General features: G+C 37.5%; 1 protein-coding gene across 5 annotated transcripts in view; it reads left to right on the top strand.

Moving 5' to 3' along the window:
* The window catches only part of GRIP1 (glutamate receptor interacting protein 1), a 720,325-nt gene that overhangs the window by 395,865 nt on the left and 297,803 nt on the right, over positions 1 to 26,657 (top strand). For 3 of the 5 annotated variants that reach the window (XM_021923298.2, XM_031651087.1, XM_031651085.1), the window contains exon 1: positions 1,855 to 7,653. The exons of the other annotated variants lie outside the window; for them this stretch is intronic. In XM_021923298.2, coding sequence (XP_021778990.2) covers positions 7,599 to 7,653 — 55 coding nt within the window. In that variant the 5' untranslated portion in view covers positions 1,855 to 7,598. Of the gene's footprint in view, positions 1 to 1,854; positions 7,654 to 26,657 lie in introns of those variants that run through there. 5 annotated transcript variants of the gene reach the window in all.

The raw sequence follows: 26,657 nt of genomic DNA, 5'->3' as shown, positions 1-26,657 counted from the left end.
ATTATGTCCTTGATAGGCTATAATTATGCATGTTAGACCAGAATCTACTATCACGATGAATGTGTATTTTGTACTTCCTTCAGAACCAAGACACGTTTTTAATTTTAGCATCTTTTACTTTGCCTTTTTCTTTGTTGCTCTTGCTGCGTCTGACTTCAGTGAAAAACTAGCTGGGCTGTATGTTTCTTCATATCTGGAGAACAACAGGGTCCTCATGATCTTGTCAGAAGCACCAGGAATGAATCTGAGGTGTGCTCTGGAAAGGCGGGCACAGAACACATCCCTTTTCCTTTTTCTTCTCTGCAAACAGTTAACATTCAAGAATCATGTTATTTGGAAGAATTTTCTCTTAAAGTGGCAGAGCTATTGTTGTTTTTTAAAGTAATTTATGAGCATCCTCTTTTCCATAAGCGTTTCATAAACAGTATTGCATATAAAATAAATCCACTAGAAGGGAAATCCTTTCACATTTATTTATTCGACAAAAGTTTATTGAACATTGGCTATGTACTAGGTACTGTCCTAACCAATGAACAAAATAGACCAAAAAATCCTGCCCTCATTTTTTTAAAAAAAAGCCATGGGCAGGGAGCAGCAGACAATAAACAGAAAAATAATTAAAACAGGTAGTGTGTTAGATGGTGATTCGTGATATGGGAATAAAATAAAACAAGAAAGGGTAACAAGCTGGGTATGGAGGGAGTACTGTCAACAAACCACTTCATCCAACCTGTTTTAGAAATCTCATTTCTTCCCTTGATCTAACCTAGCTGCTGTGCACACATCACTACTCCTTATGGTCGGGGTTGGATTTTTGAAGTAGCTGTGTTTCTTTCCTTCCTGGTAGCACGTAAGCCCACCACCGCTATATCCTGGGAGTGTGGAAAATGAACGTTCTTTTAAGACAGCTTTAGTCTATGTATTGAAAATTCATCTTTTTAATTTGAATATAGAACCTCTCCCTATTGAGTTTTCCACTTTTCTTTATTATTCAAATAATGTGCTTATCTTCCAGGTTATCTGCAAATTGTTGGTCAGAGTATCTGACATAACTCAGCTGTATGATATCCTAAATCCATGAGATTATTTATATTAAAGTATTTATTAATTTAGCCATAAAAAAAGAACAAAATTTGACTAGCACTACAAAATTTGAAGAGTAATAGCTCCCCCTGCCCCAAAAGAACTACCCAGACATTCATAAAAATAAAAGCAAGTGTTGGTCACTGATTCTGGGATGGGTTAGGAGGAAGAACCCCTGTGTGGGGCACAGAACCTCAGTGCCTAGAACAAGGTCATCAGTAAATGTCTGTAGGAGAAAACGCCTGTGCACAGTAACCGTGAAGGTCTGGACTAGGATGCTGGCAGTCAGGTGTCAGGAGGACTAGGATGCTGGCAGTCAGGTGTCAGGAGGACTAGGATGCTGGCAGGAGGGTGTTAAGAGGCGTTTTAAAGGTAAGCTTGAGAAAGAGGGTGATGATGCAGCGAGCTTATGGAAGAGAAACGTGCGTCTTGCTGGGGAGAAAATGGAGTTTGATTCAGTTCAAATCTAGTTGGAGATAGTCATGAAGGCTGCCCACAGATGTTGGACTCAAGGATGAGGGAAGGTTGTTTTGCTTTGTTTTGTTTTATTGTTAAATGGGTTCTGTAGCTTGTAAGTTTTTGACAGACTCTTGCTCTGTCATGTAGGCTAGAGTGCAGTGGTGGGATCTCGGCTCACTGAAACTTCTGCCTCTTGGGTTCAAGTGATTCTCCTGCCTCAGCGTCCTGAGTAGCTGGGATTACAAGTGCACACCACTGTGCCTAGCTAATTTTTGTGTTTTTAGTAGACACAGGGTTTCACCATGTTGGCCAGGCTGGTCTTGAACTCCTGACTTCAAGTGATCTGCCCACCTCGGCCTCCCAAAGTGCTGGCATTACACGTGTGAGCCACCATCCACCACCAGGGGAAGGGAGTGTTAAATGAGGGAGCAAATTTGGGCTGACAGTGGAGATATGGGAGTCAAAGCAGAGAGGCCACTGCTGGAGCCCTGGGAGAGGATAAAATGCTGAAGAAGGTGACCAACATGCTGTGACAGAGCTTGGGCGAATTCCAACATTTAGGGGCAGAGAAAGAAAAGGCATGAAAGAAGGAAGAGGTTGCAGGAGTTAAAGGAGAGAAACCACTTTGTGCTGTTGTAATCACAGAAAATTTTGTGGAAAAGGGTGTGTTTTAGTTGTTAATCCCAACTCCACCTGCTTATGATTTCTGTGACCAAACCAATCCATACTAATCACATGGAGCTAGTTCAAGGAAGAGTCTGGACTCTGTAAGCAAGTGTCAAATTGTAAAATTGTATTTCCTACCAAATACATAGTGGCTAACGAAAGCTTTTACTGCTCTCTGTCCTAGGCATGTTACACAGATAAACTCAGTTTACCATTCAAACAAGCCTAGAAATGATTTTTACCGTTTTGAAAATGAAGAACAGAAAGGTTAAGAAACTTACTCAAGGTCACACAGCCATTTAGTGGCAAAAGCAAGATTCAAAGTCAGGCAATTTGATTCTAAACTGTGCTTTTGGCCCTTTCACCATTCTCTCCTACATAATGCCTCCATAAACAGTTGGACATACCTAGGCTTTTAGGAGGATTATTTCTGGTAGTTTTTTTCCTCTTGTACAAGCATTCCTCAATTTCTACATATTCTATCTTTAACATTTTCCACCAGATGCTTTTAGCTGATGGATTTCTAAGGCTGTTACCTTCAAAGGAGCTTTTCTGGCTTCCTCATGTTCAGTGGAGGCAACCTTCTTTCCTTGGCACTGTGATGGCCATCAGAGCCCTGCCTAGATAAGCAAATAACACGTGAAGTGTGCATTATACCCACCCTTTTATATGACAACACACCAGAGGCTCTGAGCTACTAAGTGCTTTTTAATCACCCAAGATTTGCAAGAGCATGTCCTAATGACACTTCCTATACGGCATCATTACTTCTCCAAAAATGTTTTCTCATAAAATATTTGCTTTAAAAAATGCCTGATAAATTCTGTCTTGGGCAATTATACCAACTTTTCACACCCTTAGAACCTGTGTCAGCACACTGGGTCTTGCTTTTTTAATAGTCCTCCATGACAGCTCATCACTGGCAAGTTCTGTTCAGTGTTCATCTCCCTTGTCTGATCCTAATGTTTGGTCTCATGTTGACACACTGGTTGAACTAAGTAGCAGACAATGGTCACAAGAATTATAACATGTTTGAGCTCATGGTTGTTTTTGGCGTCTTTGAAAAGGGAAATAAAAATGGCCGATTATAATAAGCTAAGAATGAGTCAATGCGGTTGTCTGTAAGGAGCTGAAAAAGTGGGTGAGAGTCGCGTTTTAAGATCTCCGAGAACACTGTGTTTTAAAATACCCAGAAGATTTGGAAAATGCACAACATTTAATAACTGTATATGTGTTGCAGGGTAGGGGGTGTGGGGATCAGTATATTCAATGCTAGCCAAGTCAGGATGTTCCATGCTGTTTAAATAATGAGCTAAGCATGTTAAGCATTTTAAAGCAATTGCATGCAAAGAAAAAGAAATGTAATAGTTAAATAAGCAAATAAATGGGATCTATCAGGTGTATTTTGTATCAGAAAGATTTATGAAGTTGAAATGAAGAAGAAAGTGCAAATTATTTAGTTCTTTAATCAAATTGACTCTAATGATGTAAAATGTTGAGTATTTGTGGGATTAACCTCATTGTTTTACTTTTTTGCAAAATGAATTTCCAGGTTTAGGTATATGGCAGAACATTTTTGGTTTATGATGATTCTTTCTTGTTAAGAATCAGAAGAACCTCCAAACAGCACTGTTTATTTTTGGGATAGAGATGTTATATAAAAGAATGAATACAATGGCAGAGAATCAAGGAAATGAGAAAATTGGAATAAGATTATGGGGCTATGTGTGCCACCCGCTGATGAAGCTCTGGAATGCTTTGGTTTTGAGAATATATTGGAACCTTTGAGCCAATCTTAAGGTTTTGTTTGTCCATACACCACGACCCACCCCCTTCTTATGATAAAATTAGTACCATATTGTTAGTGGAGGTGATATTCCAAATATTTCAAAACCAGCATGACACAGGCCAGTCAGAATGGGCAAACCACGCAGCGAGAAGGGATTCCTGGTAAACACTTGATACACAATGGTCTTTCACTAGATGGTACCTGTCTTAACTGTCACCTGTTTCTGGTTCCTTCTGGTCAGGGTGATCCTAGAACGATCAGCTGTGCTTCAGAGGGGAGAAGGTGATAGGCCCTAATTTTGCCCTCTGTCGAAATATGACTGCACTTAAAGGTTCTTTGTTAATTTAATTTGTCCCCCTGTAAACTAGATCACATTTTATATCCGTGGCACAGAAACCATGAGAAAGAAGAGGAGAAAGAATGATTAGCCAGGGGTGAGAAGCTCTGGTTCTTTCCTGTTCTTTACCACTTACTAGCTGAATGACTTTGATGAAAAACACTTTCTCTGAAACCAGTTTTCCTTTTCTGGATCAAAAACCTACAATACAGTTGCTCTATGAGACATTATGTGTGACAGTGCTTTCTAATTCATTAAATTCTATATAAACATGGTACACTTGTATTACACCTTAACAAAACTAATGTTTTAAAGAAACCCTGAAATAAGAATTATCATCTTAAGGGACTAGTCTGCCCTGAATCCAGCAAACCCATATTTTCACATATTGAGGTGTTTGTGTTTTTAAGAGGGGTAAACCTCTTGAACTAGCTCACTTACTTTTCTTCAGATCACATCGGAGCTTAATCAATCTATATTTTGTACAATTTTACCTGCCTTCTTTTTCCATAGCCCCTACTTGGTAACCCTCACAGAGCATGTTGTAAAGTTTGAACTGTCTAGACAGCTGAACCACCATAATTAACATGTTTGTGGCAGGTCCCAAAGACACATGCTTACATTGATCTGATAGCCAAGAAATGTGGGTCACTCTCTCTAGTGGTAGCTCATGTTAGGAGCCTGTGGTCCAGATTCCACCGGTTGCCTTGGCCACTTGAGACCTTCATCCTACAAGTCGATACATTTTGAGATAGAGAGCTTGCATTGTTGGAAGGCATTTTACCAGTGCTAGAGTTTAGGATGGGAGGCTAACCTTGCATTAGGCAAAGGGAGGACAAAGGGCTTAGAGCAAAAAGGTTGACCTAGGAGTGGCTCCCTGGGAAATCTCTGAGCATTAGTGAGGCCAGAAATGGAAGAAGATGGGAATACTTGGTGGATTCCTTCATTTTTTGGAAAAGAGTTACTCCAGGAGGCTCCATTTCTATAAGATTTCTGGGGCTGTGCCTGGGCAGGCCAATAGGATAGATATGGATTGGCAGCCACAGTATTCAAATAGAGAAAAAAAAATCCCCTAGTTTGGGCTCTCAGAAACCTTTCAAAGAGCTCCACGATGGGTTATTTCCCCTGCCAAAGAAATAGGACATTTTAGTAGTTCTGAAGACCTTTCTTGGGACCAGAGGACAGAGCTTTAAAAAAAATAAACGTGTTAGGAAAAGGGGAAAATATTTGATCATTTTAGTCATAAGGAAAAAGCAAATTGGATCTGAGTCTGTACAATAGCAGAGGTGCAAGAGATTCCTGTATGGTTTTGAGTTTTATTTGAATAGACTGGGCTGGGGTGGTGGTGTTCCACAGGCAAGATTCTACTAATAGTAATTGGCAGCTGCGTATTCTGAGTGCCTGAATTTTAGGAAATATGTTAGATTTGGAGAAGAATCTTGGAAAGAGCTAACTGTAAATATTTATCTCACTTTAGCTAATAACTCAGTTCTCTATTACTAAGGTATATTTCTATTTAAGGTAAAAAACATATATATCAAGGAGGCTAAACTATTTCTAGGGATAGCCTAATAGAGAAGAACATAATATGGGTTGAAATTCAAAGAAAGATTTATGCTAATCAGAACAATTATAAAAATTTGATTTTGTACTACAGTCCATTTAATACAGTATTTTCTATTGATTAGTGGTTGCTTTAGCTAGACCATCCTTGGTAAAAGAATTCTGTTCTTTTCAAAAACCTTTAAAGTAGATGCTTATGATATTCAGATGTTTTTCACACACAAATTATTTTTCTGTTGGACTCAAAATACAAAGCATATGCATTTCAGTGGTAATGGATTGAAATTGTTTGAGTTCATATTGAATTTATGAATGAAGAAAAGTTTTACCACTAAATTTGGAATACTGGAAGTTATTTTAGAAACCAGCTTGAAAGGTTTTTCACAGCCTGAAGCGTAGAGAATAAAACTGTATGAATAATTCATAAAGTCCTAGAAATATTAATCAAGTAGTTTAGAGAGTGATATATCTTTTCATTTTGACTAATTGATTTTTTTTTTTTTTTACTTAAACTTCCTGGCCAACTGTCTAATTTTTTTGTCCTGAATGTTTATGTTAACTCCTGTGGGAAAATTCTGGATTTTGATTAAAATTCCCTACCAAATGTTAGTTTGTATTGACTATATAGTGAGCAAGCTCCTGCTGGCAGATGAGGAGGTGTGCTCCGCCTTCTTGTCACTTTGTGAATGGATTGTGAAGGGTTTGTTAATTTGCTCTTCACTCCATTGGAGCAGATACTCACAAATATCTGCTATGTCGCAAGACTGTTTTATTTGCATAATGAGAAGAATGGTTTGGGGGACGGTTGTTTGGGAAATAGTATAATAAAGTATATTAAAAATAGAAATACTTGGCCTTGTTTGCTTTTATTTCTGGTATCTTTAGAAACAGTCTTGACTGTGTTGCTTTCCAGCCAAGTCCTTTTTTTGGAAGGGTGATTAAAGGGGCTGGGACTCCATCTGCCTGATTGTCTGCCTAGCCCAAACCCTTTCTTGTATTCACTTTATGAACATACACTGCCTTAACTCTCATAGGTTCAGAAAGTACCAAAGAGGTCTCTGTCCTAGAGCTGCTTCCCTGCTATAGGCAAAACTATGATTCTTTCCTCAATCCCAAATATAAACGGCCCTCCCTCTTTTTCTTTCCTTTTTTTTTTTCCTTTTTGTTGTTGTTAAAAGAACATAGTATATGATCCATGCATTTCTTCCTAAAGTAAGAGTGCAAGCATTTCACTTGCATTTCCCATTAAATGAGACATATAAAGGACACTGACTTGATGCTGAGAAGGAAAGGGGCTGATGGTGGCTGAACTGACTGGATACATAGCCTTTTGCCTTAAACAGAGTGCACTGCTCAGTGCTTAGTGTTAGATTTATGGAATGGCTCCTCTCCCAGCATCGTCCCTGCTTTATACAATTTGGTGCTTTGTTGCTATCGAAACGGCATTACTTTCTAAGCCATTGTGATTGTGAAGGGGGAGGAGGCTGTGGCGGGCAGGGGTGGTGGTAGTAGTGAATGACACAGATTTACCAGATGACATGTAGCGGACCTCTGCATCAGCCAAGAGGAATTAAGCTTTGTCACTCCCCACTGGGACTACCTTTCTCCTGGTATGTGCGCAAGGAATTCATATGCTGCTGCTGCTGCAGCCACCAGAGCAGAGCCCTGGGTACACTTTGCCACAGAAAGCAGTGAGCAAGAATGATAGCTGTCTCTTTTAAATGCCGTTGTCAGATTCTAAGGCGACTTACTAAAGGTATCGTGCTTTCCTTGTTATTCCCTCAGTGAGTCTGTTGCAGTATTCTATAAACACAGTTTAATGGTTTTTACTTTCAAATATGACTGCCTTTACAATTTATTGTCAGGCAACAAAGAACTCAGTGAAATATGTATAGATACATATGTAGAGGTAGACTCGGCTTTGCTTTCTGTCCTTACATCCTGGTTGTGTTTGTGCTGAAATCATGAAAGCAGCTTATGTGATTTTTTTTTTTTTTTTAATGACTCCATTCTTTGCTGAAAAGAGAATGTGTTTGGGTCCGGTGCTGAAGTTATTGTGGGAAACCGTCATTTTGCATGCTGATTAACTGGTCAAGAGAAGTCAAGTGTGTGTTACTGTCCTTTCTGTGATACATATACTAAATGCAGCTGGCAGATTCAGGACTTGCACAGCTGGTGGATCCACAGAATAATTGTTTGTTCTATTAATTTCCAACATCTTTTTCCCTGGACAGCTTTTTCCCTGGACAGCTTTAATTTCTTTATGTGTTCAAATTGCATGTCCAGAAAAGTATGTCATTCCAAATACTTTGGTCCTATGTAATATTAGAAGTTTATTTGCAAGTAAAAATCTGCTCGGAATCTTATCAAGAATTAATAGCTTCAGATTGTCACTCTTAGAACTCTAAAATGGTAATTAAATTTCTCTGTAATATTTAAGGCATTATTGTATTTGAACCATTCTGGATGTGCCGTCTCATTTACTTTGTGAGCATTCTATTGAAAAGTTAGTAAATGGATGCCTTAAAATCTTGTCTTGTGTCCATATAGATATGTGAGCTCTCTTGCCTTATTTCCTTTAGATAGAACCTTCCTTAGAGAAAATTTATTATTTAAAAAAACTTCATTCTGAGTAAATGTATTTCATTGCAAATGCCTTTCTTTTTCAGCCTGTAATATAGAGTACTGTTGAGTAATTAATTAATGGATATAATTATGTTCTAGAAGCTCCAAACCTATAAATATGTTAATGGATGCTATTTCTATCAGTTTAGCTTGACATATCAAGTTCTTTGATCACCAGCAGTGCAGCTAAAAATGCAATTAATATTTTATTTGGCAGAAGAATGAACACAAAGCAAATAGTGAGAAATAGATCTTGAGTCAATAACAGGAAAGAGAATAAATACTATAGACCAACTTCCCGAATGCATTTGCAAGTTGTTTGGATAGCAGAGTGAGTCCTTTAAAAGGTACTTTGGGGGAAATATGGGGAAGATTATCCATTTTAAATTAGGCTGTTAGCCCGAGGCTGTAAATTCTGTTTTGACTTTATCCTCTACAATTGGTACAAAGGTACAATTTCTGTTTGTAAATCATGACTAAGAGACTATCCTTTCTGTTACGGTTTTAGCTAAGACTTTTAAAGACAGGCCTCTTATTCTGAAAAGTTCTTTTCAGACCTAATTTTGGCATTTACTTATCTTGATGTTGAGAATTTAATGCTCTTCTTACATCATAAACATGAAACAATCATTATTTTCTATTTATCTGTATCAGTTCTTTTATAAGTCCTACATACTAGGAAGAGAGTGAACCCAAGCAATTTATACTTCTTACAAATATTTTTTACTTTCCCAGTTTTCTGAATTTTATGGAATCATTGATCTCCTGCATTGAAAGGAGATTTAAGTGTTTGTTAATATAGTTGCTAAAAATCTAGATAATTGAGGAAAGTATCGGTACCTGCTTTGGAGTTGCTACCTGACACTTTTTTTCCAAAATCTTTATATCTGCTCTATTTGGTATTTAACTTAAGACTGCCAGTTGATCATTAAAATAAAATCTCTATGCAGAATCAATTTTGCCATAATTGGGCTCTTCTTTGTGTTTGACTGGCTGTCCAAATACTTACAATAATGCGCCTGAGTAACACGGTACCTTGCCTTGCCACCTGCTCCAGTCTTGTCCAACAAAGTTCAAGTTCCACCACGCTTCTTGTTCCAAAGTGGATTCATTTAGTTCTAGCACCCTACCCATGCTTGTGGTGCTGTTTTCTTAAGCTGTAATAATAAAACTAGGAAACATATGTAATTACAATATTAAAATGACCTTTCTTTTAGGGTCAGGGGAGTGTTCTTGGGGACAGGGGTGGATGTACACTTGAAGTTTCTTGTCCCCTTCTCCCTATTCACACAACTCCCACACCCTCACCCTCAATTCCCAAGCATACATACTTCTTTATACCTATTGAGGGCCCCTTCTAACACTCACTCTTCCAGACATTTAGCACAAGGCCTTACACTTAGTAGGCACTTCGAAACTGTTTGTTAAAATGAATTGGATTTGTCTAGTTGAAAGTAATAGGGCCTTTGAATCTTCTGTGAGCTCCTAGGAAGTGCTTTGAGAGCTTTATTAGACCTCTTTTGGCTAAAACCTTACCCAGATCTTAGCAGGGGGAAGTTTGCTTCATGACTCCAAAACTACCTTGCTATTTGTGGTTGATATCACCCACAAGAAAAAGCAATATGACAATTGCGATTTCTTCTTAGTTTTCTTAAGGAGAAAATGATGGAATAAAAGGGAAACAGTTTTCTACAGACACTCACATTATTGATATTTTTACTTGATTCTTACATTCTACATATATCTAATATATATTTAACAAATATCGATTAAGTACCTACCGTGTGCCTGACACTGACCTTTTTGCACTTAGAATTCTGGGCTGGTGTAAGAAGCATTTTTAAAATCATTATGTTATTGAACAATAAATATTTTTTCTTTAGGTCAGATGTAATTTTAAAAGATGTATAAACCATATATTTCTAGACAAGTCCTTGGATCACGCCACATAGACACTGACCCACAGTATTATAGTAGAATATATTTCAGGTGAACTTAGCACTTCTCTGACTTGGGAATTGAGTCATTTTCTTATTAACGTTTCAAGCTGCTATTTCAATCATTTTGCCTTATCAGGTACCTACCAATGTAGAACAAGAGCAAGAAAATAACCTTTACCCAAAAGGCCCATGCCTGCCATTATGAGAGGACCTTTGGTTCACGGAAACACCAAGCACCGTCAAAAGCATTCCCTTTCCCATCTACTATTGAAATCTAAAGAAGCAATGCTGTTCTTCTTTTCTTCCTCCAGAATGAGAGTCTACCGATTACCTAACCTTAGAGCCAAATCCCAAAGTAACATTTTCTGAGGTTTCCAGAGACATCTGACAATAGGATTTTCTGGAGCAGGTAAATCTAGGCTTCTTGGCACCTGCCTTCACAGCTGTTTACCTGGGACAGCCCTGGTTTCTCAGCTAGGGGCTACCATACCTCAGGAGAAGGGATTATGTTCTCAGAGAAGTGGAGATATTTTCATGGCTCCTGTAGACTTTGTTCTTTTTCTCTTGTCATGATTGATTACTCTTCCTTGAGACAGGTTGGCCTCATATGCAGAGAATCACTTTCTGTGGTGATACTGGGTGTGACTCTGCTGCTTGCTCAGGTGCTGCCGTTTCCAGCTCAGAGATCTGAACTTTGGTGCTCCACTGGCAATGGCATTTTTCTTTCACAAGCTTCACTCTGCCTACCAACGCCAACATCAGCCAATTAATATTTACTGACATTCCACAGGGAGCACAGCTCTGGGCACCTTTCATTGTTTTGCTGCCACCCACCCTCTCTCTCTATCTTCTCTCTACTGGCTCAAAGCTCACGTTGGAAATCTCTGCCTTCACTTTAGTATAGACTTCAACATTGTTTATCATAGCTGGCCTAAGTGTCATTTTATTTTCTACTTATCTTCACTTTCTCTCTCTCCCCAAATACACATATGGCCTAAAATAGAATTAACTCTCCCTGTCCCTTTCCCACTAACAAACTATAAGCAGCCCCGTTGACCTTCATCCCAATGGGGTGTCTGAGTGAGACATCTGTGGCTGGCAGGGAACTGCTCCCTGCTGTGCATTCTATTTTCTTTCACCCTCCCTCTCTTCTTCCTGGTTTCTCCTCCCAACCTCAGTATCTTTTCTCCTTTTCTGCTGCCTGGACGTGGATGGGTATTGCTCTCCACTGGCACTGAGCAAGATTAAGAGGCTGGGTTGTGATCACACTCACACTCATTTTTTTCAGTCATTGTTCCCTACATTTGCCCCAGTCATGGAATCATTACGCTTGAAAGGGAAGGTCAGACATTCGTCTAGGACTTGTTTCCAGAGAGAACTGAAACTCAACCATCCCAGACAACCAGCAAACTTATTCTCAATTCTCTCCAACAAGAACAGTCTTAAAGTTTGTCTGATAAACTTTTAATGGATTATTCAGGTGACGTATAAATCCCTTTAAACTCTGACACTCATCCTGTGTTTAAAAGTTCTTCTATTTAGAAACTACTTTCCTAAGTGTAATCTTAATTAAAGAAACACATTTAAATGTTTTGTCTTAATGGAAGAGGAAAAATATTTCCCATCTTTTCTCATCTGCAGAATCTTTTAATCCAAGGAATTCTGAATCCACCACAGAACTCAGTATCAGTGTTCTGAACATGATGGCTCCTTTGCTGATGGCCTTGGATTTTCAGTTCTGGTTGCTCTGCTCTTTCCCATCTGTCTGTGTCTAGCCTTGTGGCTCCTTCAGCAGTCTTCTCTAATGGTTCCTCATCCACTCTGTGATATGATTCAGAATTGATAATCATCTGGGTTGAGAATGCTCTCTCTGCTGGATCTCATTTCTCCTGTCTCCCCATCCTCATCCCTTCTGCTAACCCTCATTGGCCTCCTCTGTCAGATCCTGCCATCTGGAACAACTTAACTGTATCCTCCACCTCATTAACTTTCCACCCTTTACCAAATCTCACCTGCAAACATGTTCTTTCTCCTTTGCCTCCACCCCTTCATTTCATATCATCACAGCTAGTGCATTTAACATATTTATCTTTCTAGCCTATCAACTTTTAAAAATAATATGCACTTACTAGATATTTCACAAAGTTAAGTCTGCCTTGTTTTATTGGAGTGTCATCTGTTGCTAGGGCATGGGGCATATTTCTCTCACAAATAGAGAGATACCACTTAAACAGGAGAGTGCTGCATCTGGGTCCCAGGCAGGTCTTGTTCTCGCACAAGTTCTGCTCATGGTCAGGATTGTGATGGATTTCTTGCTGTGCTTCTAGTCCACTGCTTTGAGGGGGTTTACATTGAACAGTGGCTTGGACCACTTTACTCTCCAGTGGACTGAAGCTTTTCTTTTATGTAACTGGTTAGACTTATCATAACAGCACATTTATTTCTCCCCTGTCTTCCGAATGGGAATTGGTTGCTAGAGTACTTTACCTCCTTCCAGGAGGTACCCATCCTCCAGAGGGAATGTTTGGCTATGCCTCATATGACTCCCTATGAACAAGAAGGAGTCTATACCCTTCTTATAAGATTATGGCAGGTTAGGAAGAAATATCTGATTCGTTACTAGGAAAAGGAAGGCCAATGTAGGATAGGCATTCTAATCTATTAACTTATATACTTTTGGGAAATGTTTAGGAGGAAGAATGGAAATAAGGATAGCTAATGTTTATTGAGCACTTACTTTCTGCCAGGTACTTTTCTAAACATTTTACATGTACTAACTCATTTAAATCTTGCAATATTATCATCATTATCCCTGCCATACAGATGAAAAAGAAGAGGTTCAGAGAAGTTAAGGATCATTCCTAAGATCACAAAGTTTGGAGGACAGGAGGAACCCCAATGTTTCATTTTTGCCATTGTTTTTTCTATTCTAGAAAGGGATAGAAACCACAGACCTGCCCATCTAGAATAATAAAGAGAAATCGACCAACTCAACACCTCACTAATCTCTCAGCATTCCTTATGGTAGGGGAAATAGAATAGACTTAGAAATCAGAAGATGTGTTAGCCTTTCCTAGCTTTCCTGTTTTTACTTGTGTGGCAAAAACAAACAAAAAAACTCAATTTCCCGCACTAAATCTCAGTTTCTTAATCTGTAAATTAAAAATTACTTGTGAAAACTGTTTTATACTCATGTTAGCTATAACAAAATGATTTAATTTTCTACTACAGTTGATTTATTTGAAATTCTTATCTTAGTAAATTCACGTTATTCTGGCAAAAAATATAATCTGATAACTTCCCACTATTTGAGAGGAGGCAAAATACTATTTTCTAGGAATAGGCAAGCAGTCAGTGTTTGGATCCCAACTTTTTCTCTCTTTTAGTTTCTTACCATTATTTTGCCCATATACATGAGAATTATGTTAAATTTAAAATTAGTAACTGCTGCTTTATTAAATATACAGAAGAAAATATTATTTACAGATTTTTAAAAGAATTATTTAAGTTTCAGTATCGCATATATCCAAAAGAAAAATGCACCCAGATATTTATTACATGTAGCTCCTTAAAGGATGTTACTGCACCCTTCAAACCAAGGAAACTTTGACCTTGCCATTACAAAAAGCAATAAAAACAGTGGTCTTGGATGTCTCAGTCAGTGATGACTACCTAAATTCAGACAAAGCTTGGGGTATTAGAAAATGAAAAAGAACTTCTTACTAATAATTCCAACTAGATTATTAAATAGCTGAATATATGAAGAATACAATAAGTTACATTTGTACTAAGGAAATTTCTATTCATTTTCAAAACAGATGTATTAGGAGAAAAGGTAAAACTAAATATCACTAAGGATATGTTGTCATCATAATAATGGAAACCAATGGAAGGAAACAAATTGGTTTACAAATTATTATTATGCTTTTTAATAAGTTGAAGTTATACTATATGTGTAATACATACTTTGTCTTACATCTTCTTGCTAATATTCTGCCCATTTGTGCACATTAGCACACACTTGTCATAGGAAACTGTTACTGTCTCTGTAGTATTTCCTTATGTGGATTATGTATCTCTAGTTTGTTTCCCAGTTTTCAGTCTAATACGTGATACTGTATTGTCTTTAAAGAATTTATTTTGTGCTTTACATTGTTGCTTTCATGTATCTTCACTTTCAAGTCTTCTGATACATATTTTCTGAGAAATGTGTTTAGGATACACATCCCACACATTTTTCCCAAGGCTTTCTTAAGCTAATAGATGTGGCAGAGAGAAAAACAGTGAGAGAAACAGCATTTGGATACCATAATATCCAAAAACCAAAGCAAAGATGAGAGAAGGAAAGGCGAGAAGCAGCCTTTCTGTTTTGTAAGTGGGTCATTGCTGACCTTTGAGAGAACAGTTTTCACAGGGTATTGATGTCCAAACCAGATTATAAGGATTCTCTGCATTAAAGACCACAAGGGCAGACCACTCTTCTAAGAAGGTCTGAAGGTGAAGGTTAGGCTATAGATGGGCAGCAGCCCGTGGGGGTGGAGGGTGGGGCCAAAGGGGATAAGGAAGCCTATATAGGATGGGAGAAATCTGAGCATTTTTTTAAAGGATAGAACCAGTAGGGAGGCAAAATTTCAAGATGGAAACTAGAAGAGGGATGAACTCTAGAACCAGGCAAGACAGGGTGAATGTGAGACCAGGATACAGATGGTAGCCAGCTAGGGTGAGCAAGAGGGACACTCCTGTCACAGAGACAAGAAAGCGTAGGAAGAAAGACTTTGAGGTGGGCATTAAGGAAATTAATCAAACTTGACTTTCTTAGTATATCAGAAGATGATTCTAAAATCTCCTATTTTTATGAGCACCCAGTCCAGGGGTTTCTAAATTTTTCTCTGCATTTGAATTACCTTGTGACCTTAAGAAAATAGTGTTGCCTGGATTCAACCCCAGAGATTGTGATTTAATTGCCTGGAAGTGTGGCCTGTTCTTTGGAATTTTAACACTTTCCCCAGGTGACTTTACTGTGTTAGCTGAGTTTGGGAGCCATGGACCTCATCTATTGGTAGCTTCATAGAGATGCCACAATTAGACATGCTTCAACCAGAGACAGCCCAGGAATTTTACTCAGCTGCTGGAAGGGAGAAGCTGAGCAGATATAAGGGCTATGTAACTGCTATAGCCTTCCTGTGACTTTGAGGGCAGAGCCTGTCTGAAAATGGTAGTGGATCCAAAAGATAAAGAGACACCATATCTGAGTGTCATCACTTCAGCCTCTGGTCAAGAACTACCTTAAGGGAGCTCTCCCCTAGACTTCTTCAATTAAGTTACCCATTAAATGTCTTTAACACCTAAGCCTATTAAAGCCAGGTCTTTCTGTTATTTGCAATCAAAAGAGGCCTGATACAGGATATAGCACATTTGTGTGTAGACATTTTGGTGAGAGTTTTGAAGACATGGTTTAAAAATGACAGTTGACTCAACCATTTGCTGAGTCCACTCCTGAGTTGCTCGCATTCCTCAGAACTGTTTGAACACCCCTGCAGATCTGAGCCTGCAGCCCTGTGTGAAGTTATGAGTGCCACTGCTAACGTAGGATTTCCAATGGATCATTTTGTTAAGTCCTCGACTCTGCCCTCCTTGGCAGTCCACATCAGCATAGACTGGAAGGAATGTTCCATGGGGATGGAAATTAATATTATAATTTTCATGTGATTTTTCTGTCCTTACTATTTAGGGAGCTAAGGGCTAACTGATTTTTCCCTTCCTTCTCCCTTTATGCAGAAGGTTTTTGTATGGAGAGAATAGTTGAAAGGCAGGGTTTTAAAGTTTTCTGCTGATATAAGGTGCAATGTTCTGAGCATCTCCAGTCTTCTCATTGCTCTCTCTTCTCTTCTGTTACTTTTCTTCTTCCAATGCTAATGGACATAGATCTACTTATGCAAAGGATAAGTAAGGTGCAGAAAGTCTGTTGCCCTAGCCCACAATGAAGAGTAGACTTCATTGGTTGAAGTCTTCTATGGAGCCAGTTGTTGAATGTTAAAGAATTTTTTGAACTAGCTTTTAAACACAATTATTTAAAATTATATAAATTTTCATTGATATTGATATTAAAAACAGAGGTAATGAATACTAACAGTTCATCACTTTCTAATCGTTACTATATTTTATGTTCTATGCTCTCGAAGTCTACTGTGTCTATGTGGGAGAGCTACTCTATAATGGTGTGCCACACATCTCTTAGCAACTCCACATTCAATGACATCAAGTTGGTAGATTGAAATTGGCCATAGTGGGAGTATTTACACCAGAGAAATTGGTGAATGCTATAAATCAGGGCGTGCCCTTACCCCTGACAAAGCAGCTTGTTAAACATTTACCAGCACACCACTCAATAGGTACTCCTGCTCTGTGTATTCATAAACCTGTGTAGATGGCTTTCATTATGCTTTCTAAATTTGATGATAATTCTATGTTTATCTGTATACAACCATCAGACTATGAATTCCTTGAAAATTAGTATCCATGCTTTACTTATCATTATGTCACTGGCAAGTACGAAGTATTTGGTGCAAAGAAAATACCCAATAAGTATCTGTTGAATGGATAATGTTAATATTTATTTATTTGTTGAGACAGAGTCTCAGCACCGGCTAATTTTTTGTATTTTGGCCAGGCTGGTCTCAAACTCCTGATCTCAAGTGATCTGCCCGCCTTGACCTTCCAAAGTGCTGGGATTACAGGCATGAGCCACCATGCCCAGCCGAATGATGTTAATTTTTAAAGATCTCCTCGCTTAACCAATCCCACACATTTGTTTTGGGCTTGGAGTGTTTCAGATAATGACTTTCCTTTTCATCAGAGTTCTTGATTTTTGACATCACACGAGGAAAGAAAGTTCCAGGAATATTCTGAGGATCTTTTTATTGTTTGCTTATTTGTTTATTTTGAGACAGGGTCTCTCTGTTGCCCAGGCTGGAGTGCAGTGGTGCAATCTTGGCTTACAGAAGCCTCAGCCTCCCAGGCCCGAGCAATCCTCCCGTCTTGGCAGCCTCCCCACCACTGCCCCCACTCCCAAGTAGCTAGGACCCCACCACACTGGTATTCTTCTTCTTCTTCTTTTTTCAATTTTTATTTTTATTTTTTTGGTAGTGATGAGGTCTCCCTGTGTCCCTATGTTTGCCCAGGCTGATCTTGAACTCCTGGACTCAGGCTATCCTCCCACCTTGGCCTCCCAAGGTGCTGAGATTACATGCATGAGCTACTCCTGCACTCGGCCTTTTCTGAGGATCTTTAGTATCCTCTAACATCTGCTGATTTCCCAATTTCCCTTTTAACTAGAGGGGTGTTCCGTACCTTCCTCCTTTCCCTCCTCCTCCCAAAGCCTGCTCAAGGCTGTCTGGAGGAAAATACTGGCAGGGGACCAGAAACAGCACCAGGCAGCTGGAGGCTGAAGGACAAACTATTGTTAAATTCTGCATGACAGAATTCCCAATTGAATTCAATCTGGGGAATATCTAGGACCCCACAGAGTTTCTGATTGAACTGAGTCTTTCCTAATCTATAAAGCTAGGTGACTTCATACAGATCAAAAATGAATTTCATTTATTGCCTTTGTTTTTCTAAATGGTTTGTTGATAAATTTGGTTTACAAGCTATGAAGACTTAGAAAGTATCAGACTAAAGATAGTTTCCAAGACTGATTAATTCCTTGTGATATTTTATATAGATGATATTTATTTGTTTATTTTAAATGTATGCCTTCCAAATGTTAAAATCTGTATCAGGATTAGTGACTCAAGGCACACTGACAACAAACTTTTGCCTCAGCTACATCCCAAATATCAGCATAAGTAAAAAGTGTAGTTCTAAAAATAGGAGAAAAGGGTATCAAGAAACATGAGATTTTCAGAAATGTCTGGAAGATGGAAAGTGGATAAACCAAGCAGACGTTACAATCCAGAGCAAATACAAGAAAAGTAGAGGGAGGAGCCACACTTCCTGGCCATGGAACCACAGACGGGCTTCAAACTTGGGTTGTTTTTGCAAAGCAGGCAGAGGAAGGAGACAGAGAACAAGATGATTTTTTGAAGGATGGAACAGCTGAGAAAATTGAACACCTCCTTCACCTTCATCACCTTCCCTATCGTTCCCTAATCTAAAATTAGAAAGCCAATCTCTTAAGAAATTCATGGATCTGTAGTGATGACCCCCCAAGAAAGCCTTCCCCATTTTGGTGTGGAGTTGAGGAGTAGCCTAGTGTACCGCCTGCTCGCCCTGCTGTCTGTCCCCCACCCGAGGCCTTGGGTGAAGTCTGCCAGTGATGCTGCCCTGTTATCCTGGGGAAAAAGTGGTTAAGAAAACATAGTGCTATAACTCACACCAGCTACTTGTCTTAGGCAACCTAGTTCTTTATTAATAAATGTAAACTGATAACTTTTAGGGGTCATTGACATTTTTTGGACTAACAACTGACCTGAAGAAAGAAAAGGTGATTCAAGAACAAAAGAGAGATTTTTAAAAATTCTAATGAGTGGCCTCAGAAGCATTCAAGTAAATATTGCATTCAAGAAGGTATCACACAAAACATGACCAGCTATATGACAAGGGAGCAAAAGAGAAATATACAGAATTCACAGAATATAAAAAACTGTGACTGCTAAAGTTAATATTCACTAAAAGAAACAGTTGACAAAGTTAAGGCAAATAGTTGAAAAACATAGGTACATAGAAGATCAATTGGATCGATACAACATCAACCTAAAAATAATTTGGAGAACAGAGGAGAAAAAGGGAAAGAAATTATAATGGAAATGATTGGTGTAAATTCTCCAAATTCAAACATGTTTTCAGATTGAAAGGGCCCTTTGAGCTCTAAGCAAAATTACTAAACAAAGACATAAGCGAATCCTCTTCCAGGACATCATGGAAAGAGAGACGATCCTAAGAACTTCTCAAGAGAAATAAAAATAGGTTTCCTATAAAGGAATTAGAATCAACTTTGTGTCAGATTTCTATCAATACCAGATTTTTAAAAAAGCTTTCAATATTTGAGAATAAATGCTTCAAACCTAAAAATGTCTATCAAGGGTGAGCATAAAATAAATACATTTTTATGTATGCAATGATTCAGAAAATTTAAATCTAACACATGCTTTCAGAAAAAAAATGACTGGAGATTATACTTAAGGAAAAATGTAAATAGAAGTAATCTAGGAAAGAGGAAAGCGTTAAAGTCTAGAAGCTGTGGATCTAATTTAAGAGTGCAGTGGAATGATATCCCAGAATGGCAGTTATATAGTAGAGTACAGTCAATGCAAATGAGAACCAATCGTCAGAGTCAAGGCGGAAGGCCTGATGAAGAATGTGGATTTCTTAATAATGACTAATTAATCATAATATGATAGAATTTTAATAATGTATACAATTAATGATAAAGTAAAGATATAATGTTTTCTTTTGTCAACAAGAAAAAGAAAGGCAAATAGAAATCCTAAGGGGGACAAAAGTTGGACAAGAAGGTAAAAATCCAAATATGAAGCAATGTAAAATGTGTCATGTTTTTGAAAAACTTTTGGCAAATGAACTTGACCTTTATACTTGGAAGATTCTCCATTGAGTAGCACAGATTTAGGAACATAGAATGCATCTCCTGCTTTAGGGATTTCATCACATTATTTGATTCTCCAATGAAAAATATGTACATAATCATCATTTTATAATTGTTATTTATATTTAAAATTTTACATTATATCTGTACAGAGAAAGCACAAAACTCAGTTATAACTAGGAAAGGGACATAAATGTTATTAACATAAATTTTTATAATATAAAGATAGTTACATACCTGACTAGCTTTATGTTTGTGGAGGAAAGACAAGTGCAGGGAAGTATAGGGCTAACTGCATTAACGTACATAGAATATGTTGTAAAATACCATGTGAAGTTGACATGGTAAGAAAAAAAGACTACAATTAAAAAGACTGACAGTATGAAAAGTTGGCCTAGATATAAACAATTGGAGCTTTCATATACTGCTCATAGAAGTATAATTTGATACTACTACTTTTGGAAAACTGGTAGTATCTGCAACAGAACGTATGCATATCATATGGTCCAGCAGTCCCACTCCTAGTTTTATACCTAACAGAAATACGTGCTACATGACTCAAAAGACTTGTACAAGAATGGTCCTAGCAGCACTGTTTGTAATAGCACAAAACTGGAAACAACCCAAATATCGCTTAACAGTAGAATGGACAAATACATGTGGTAATTATTGGCATACTATGCACCACTCTGCCATGCAATAAAATGGATGATTGTCACAAACATAATGTTGAGTCAAAGAAGCTAAACAGGAAAAATGTATATGATGTCATTTATGACAGGGCTCAAAACCATTCCAAATCTCTCTATGAGGGTAGAAGTCAGGATAGTGGTTAACTTCAGGGAGGACATGCACACTTACGGGGATACCAGAGCTGTGCTTTTTCTTATTCTAAGTTGTGATTATATGGGTACGTTCACTTTCGGAAAACTCAACTCGTTGTTCGTTTTTGAATTGTGTGCTTTTCTTTGTGTATGCTATATTGTAATAAAAAGTTTATTTTGGCTGGGTGTGTTAGCTCACACTTATAATCTCAGCATTTTGGGAGGCTGCAATGGGGCGATTGCTTGAGAACAGGAGTTCAGGACGAGCCCAGGCAACATGGCAAGACCTTGTCTCTACACAAAATTACAAAATTAGCCAGATGTAATGGTGCATGCCAGCTACCTGGGAGACTGAGGTGGGAGGTTCTCTTCACCCAGGGAGGTCGAGACTACACTGGTGAGCAGTGATCGCCCTACTGTAGCCTGGGTGACACAGCAAGACCCTGTCTAGAAAGAAAAAGGAAAAAGAAAAGAAAAGAAAAGAAAACCTAGTAAGCCAAGAAATTGCAACATTTATTTTGGCGTTTTCAGAAGTTTGGAAACTGAAGCAGTAAAAAGAAAAAAAAAATCCTATTGAGGAAGGGGAATGAGGGAGAGAAAGAATGGAGGAAGAAAACTTTTACTTTTTATCTTTTAGTCTCCTATACCATTAACATTAAAAAGAAAAAAACAAAACAATTAAAAGTAATATTAACATTACTAATAACAATAGATACCATTTATTTCATGCTTATCATAACTGAGATACTAAACTGGGTATATTATGTAACAATGTCAATTAAATGTTCATACCTTACATTCCTCACCACAATTATTAAGGTGAAATTTATTAACCTAGCTTAATGATAAGGAAGCTAAACATCAAGATACCCAATTATAATATAAAAGACACAAAATATTATTTAGGAAGAAAATTTTTCAGCAACCCAGAATATGTTTCTTGTTATATTAAGGCACATTTTAGTTCTCTAGCATTTGAGGGTTAGGCAGGGGAAGCTCTTACTGTGTTTGTAAATCTCATTGCCCATTAGTGAACCTGGAGAGATAATCATACCTGGCAACAAATTCTAGAAGGAACATATACTATGAATGTTTATCTAATGTATGTTAGAGACTATAATTATGGTATGGCAAAAAGATGAAGTTATTTTTAAAACTCTTTCTTTGTTGACTCACTACAAAAGCCAAGAACACAATATGATGTCATAATGCAGGGAAGTAATTTCTTCAGGAAATGCAGGTAGTAGAGTCTGAGCATATTGATTTTTGGAGCTCTAGCTCAGCGTTTCCCAACCTTTGTTCTTCATAAAACTAACTCTGCTAGATGTTAATAGTTACTCCATCAGAAATGGGTTCGAGTTAAATTATCTTGGAAATGCAAAAAAAAATATGTAATCTCCCTTTTGTAGATTCAAAACCATATTAGCATATTAAAGACCCTTAGAAGTTTGATAGAAAATAAATCCCATTAATTTTATTTAACTCAGTATTTTCCCAATTTATTTGGTGATAGGACCTTTCTTCAAGTAGCGCTAACACTGCAGAAACCAGACTTTGGAAAGCATTCATTTATCTCAACACAGGTTGGAGCATAGATGCACCAGCCATTCTTAGATCCTTAGACAGTGGCTTTCAAATGCAAGTTGTTTCAAGTGCACACTTGGCAGGTGCAAAGGGAAAATGTCTCAATGAATTTTGAGAATTGTTTCCTGTGCCAGTATTCTCTGGTATTGTTTACAAAATTAGACACACATACTTTAAAGTTCAGATGTGTGGAAGGCAAAGTTTTCACTTTGTTACAAAAATTTAGGAGCCTAACAAGTTATTTCCTAAACAGAGTCTCCCCACTCACTTCTGCAAAGAAATAAACTACACACATGTCTGTAGTTGAATCGGACTCCTTCACCCACCCTACACATACCTCCAAAGTGCAGAGATGTCTGCATTTTGAATCTATCAAATCATTTCAAGTCAATTCTATCAAACCATTAAGCTCTATGTCGTGAAGCAAAAAGAGATGATTTGAACTCATAACATTTAAAAGGCAGCTATTACTGATTGGCCCCCCAGATGGTGAAAGAGGCAGATGACCTTCATACATTCTACTTTTGAATACAGCTTCTTCCTGGGAAGCCTGAAGCCTGGCAAGTTAAATTCTCTACACAATGTACCTTCCACCCCTATAGATGAATAAGTAAACTTTTGGGAAGAGGTTCAGTTTTTCATTTATACATTAGAGAATGTTCACAAAATATAAGCATTTTATCATTATTGTATCTATGCTAAGCTCTTTATGACAATAATCAATACAACTTCAAAACAAAACAATGGCATAAAGGATGATAGTCATCTTTCAATTTGGTAGAGCTTGTGGGCATAATTCCAACTGATCTCAGAACATTATCAAGTTGCTGTGATAAAGGTTAATGAGAAAGGGGATGCTATACCATTTAGAATTAGAATTTGATCTGTCAAACAAGCATTCTTATCCAAACTGATTCTGACAGTAGTATTATGGCACACCCTTTGAAAAAGCATTGGTAGCCTGGGCTTTAATCCAAGATTGTACAGCTTGACTCATAGATGGTTCCTGTTTATGGAATCAAAGGCAGAAAAGATCAATGAACACGACAAAATGTCTAACGTCATCTCAGTGAGATAAGGAACGGTAGAGCAGTAATCAACAGTGGAAAACTAGCTCCTTAATGCAAGAGATTAGATTGAGTGGTTCAGGCTTACCATTGCTTTGTTTTCATGAAGAGAAACAGGATAGAATATCAAGTATTCTGGTAGGAAGAGGTTATTTTCATGAGATCTTTTTCAACATTTAGGTAAGCAATAGAAATTTTTTAAAGTGGTTCTTATCGAATCCTAGGAAGGGACGGGCTTGTGTACCACAAAATATGGAAAATGCATCATGAAATAAGTCACCCAGTCATCCAAAGGAAGGTGTGCTTCTATGCTTCCCTTTGGAGAAATTGTATAATATGAACAAGAATCTTGACTCATCAGCTGTTAGCAGAAATTGATGGGTGCTGACAAGTTGATGGGTGCAGCACAGCAACATGGCACAAGTATACATATGTAACAAACCTGCACGTTATGCACATGTACCCTAGAACTTAAAGTATAATAATAAATAATAAAAAATAAAAAATAAAATAAATAAAGTCCCCTTTTTTGCCCTCAAGGGAATATGATACTATGAAAAGATGTGAAGTTAAACAGTTTAGGCGTGATTTCCACCATACTGTGTTTGACTTGTATAGACTTTTGACGGCCAGGGCTGTAGAATGGGGAAGTGGAGAGAGAAACTTGAGAGGAAGGAGAGGAAAGAAGCAGAATTTTTAACTACAGCAGGCAATGAACTGGGAAAATAACAAGGGGGCAGTCAGGATTCGTAGATATTAGCCACAGTTAGAGGGAAAACCTCTCTAGCAGGGCATTTTGAATGGAGTAAATATCAGTCTTTCTCAATCTGGGTTCCTCATCTGAACCGCAGAACACTGAAAATGCTTTGATTGATTGTTTTCTTAATTCTTCCAAGGTTGGTACACAGTTAATATCATTCTACAGGCACAGGAGTATGGATACTTTAGAATAATAGGGCTCCATTCTCTCACTGATCCCAGGGTGGGAATGGCTACAGTGTTACGTGTGAGAAGGAAAAGACCTTTGTTCTATATAAATCATTTCTGGCCAAAACTTTACCATTCCAAATGGTATACAGTGAAATCTTGAAATGATTATATTAAGTGCCAAAGACTTTTCTGGATGAGTTAATCATTTGGCTTAAAATGTCTTAAGGATAGAGATGGAAAGAAGAATGGGTTGATAACTATAAAGATAGAATACTGGCCATTGTACAGGCTTGAGATGATACTACAGTAATGCTAAATGTAAAACTAGACAAAAACTCAGAAAAATATTTGCTTGAGGAAAAGAAAAATGTATAATTTATCTGATCTTTCCTATAACTCCAGGGAAATTTTAGACAATACCAAGGGTAAAATATGTGTTATATGGTGTTTAATATTCATATGGAAGCCCTCTGAGGTTTTGAAAAAGATTATGCTAAATTCTCTAGACAGGACTTCCCCCACGTCAAATTGAAAATAGTAGTAAGTATGGTGTGTGTGTTTTTTTTTTCCCTATCTCCCCCCACCCCCAATTTTTTTTTTTTTTTTTTTTGGCAAACTCTAACCAAGCTTTCATTTTCATACAATCTTGCTTTCAGAACCAGCTTTCTGTTGTTTGATGGAAGTAGTCCCTTTCTTGAAAAATTAACTCCTAGGGATTTTGATTGTTTCGGTCCTCCAAAGACTTGGCCTTTTTCACTGGAAACTTCAGATGGCTTAAACCTCCCAAGGAAGAACTGTACACTCTTCGGCCAGTCGATATTCAGCATAGGAAGCTCTTCCTGGAATTTCTCAAACTGGCAATGGAAGTTGCTTCCTAATCTGAAGGACAGTTCTACTTTCAGATTACTGTACAGGAGCCATTTTTTTCAAGTACTTCTCAATTTCTAGGTGCATCACAGCTGGAAACTTAAGCATGTTTCTGTCATTTCCAGGAAAGCCATTATTTATCTGTATATTATGCTTTTATTTTCCTAAAATGATAACATTCATTCCAACTTCAATATTTATGTGTTCAGAGTATAACTATATCCTAGAGAGATAAGATGATATATTTGTATAATATATATTTGTATACATGTAATACATATGTATACATATATACAGAAATATATACACACATATAAACATATGCACACAAATTTCTTGGATGCTCTGCATAAACAGCCACTACTCTAATGGGCATAGCCCATGTCCTATTCCTCTCAGTATCCTCAATACCTAGCACATAGCAGGCAATCAATAATATAAATATAAATATCTAAATAAAAGCAAATTGACAAACTAATAACTTAGCCTTTTCAAACATCACTTCATACAGCAGAAATATGTTATGTGCTGCCATATGAAACAGTGGGCTGAAAATGGTTTATGAGAAATGTGTATGTGAAATTTGCTTTGTAAAATTTTGTACAATTATTAGGTAGTCTTATGGTTTCATGAAATATAAACGTTTAAAATGTTGTAATTATACAATACAAATCTTGTTTAACAGACCTTGATTAATAATAACTAATTGATACTTTGTCATTAGCTGATGGATAAGTTCTTGATTTAAATATCAATTAGAGAATAATTCATTAATCATTTTTCCTCAGTGCCTCAAACAGCATTGGATGTTTACCCATAACATAAGAAAAATCTGATAGGTATTCTAGTACAAAGATACAGTCATTCATTTGAACATGTAGATGCATTATTACAATAAGAGATATGATATTGATTTTGATATTTAATATTTACCTATTCTTTTAGGGTATGAATTTTATAGACCATTTTAATAGCCAAATTAAGGTTTGAAGATAGTCAAAAATTCTGACGTGAACACAATATTGATTATTACTTCAGAGACAGCTAACAGTTCACCAGAGAATAGTTGGGCTGAGGCCGTCACATTTTATGTGTTTAGGCATCAACATGAGAATCATAGAAAACAATAGATACTTTAGTTTTTCTCTCTAAAGAAGCATGATCATTGATTTATTTTGATGCTGTCTTGGTACAGCAAATAGAATCATTTTAATAGAAAAACAACCCTTTGTTTATTTTGTGTGTTGAACCTGCGTGTTAACTCTATGCGTTTTGGGAGTTTATACTATATAAGACCATTTTTGTGGTCTAAAAGCAAG

Source organism: Papio anubis, chromosome 9 (genome assembly GCF_008728515.1).
Source record: "Papio anubis isolate 15944 chromosome 9, Panubis1.0, whole genome shotgun sequence".
NCBI classification, from domain to species: Eukaryota; Metazoa; Chordata; class Mammalia; order Primates; family Cercopithecidae; genus Papio; species Papio anubis.
This window is presented reverse-complemented; position numbering and strand designations above follow the sequence as displayed.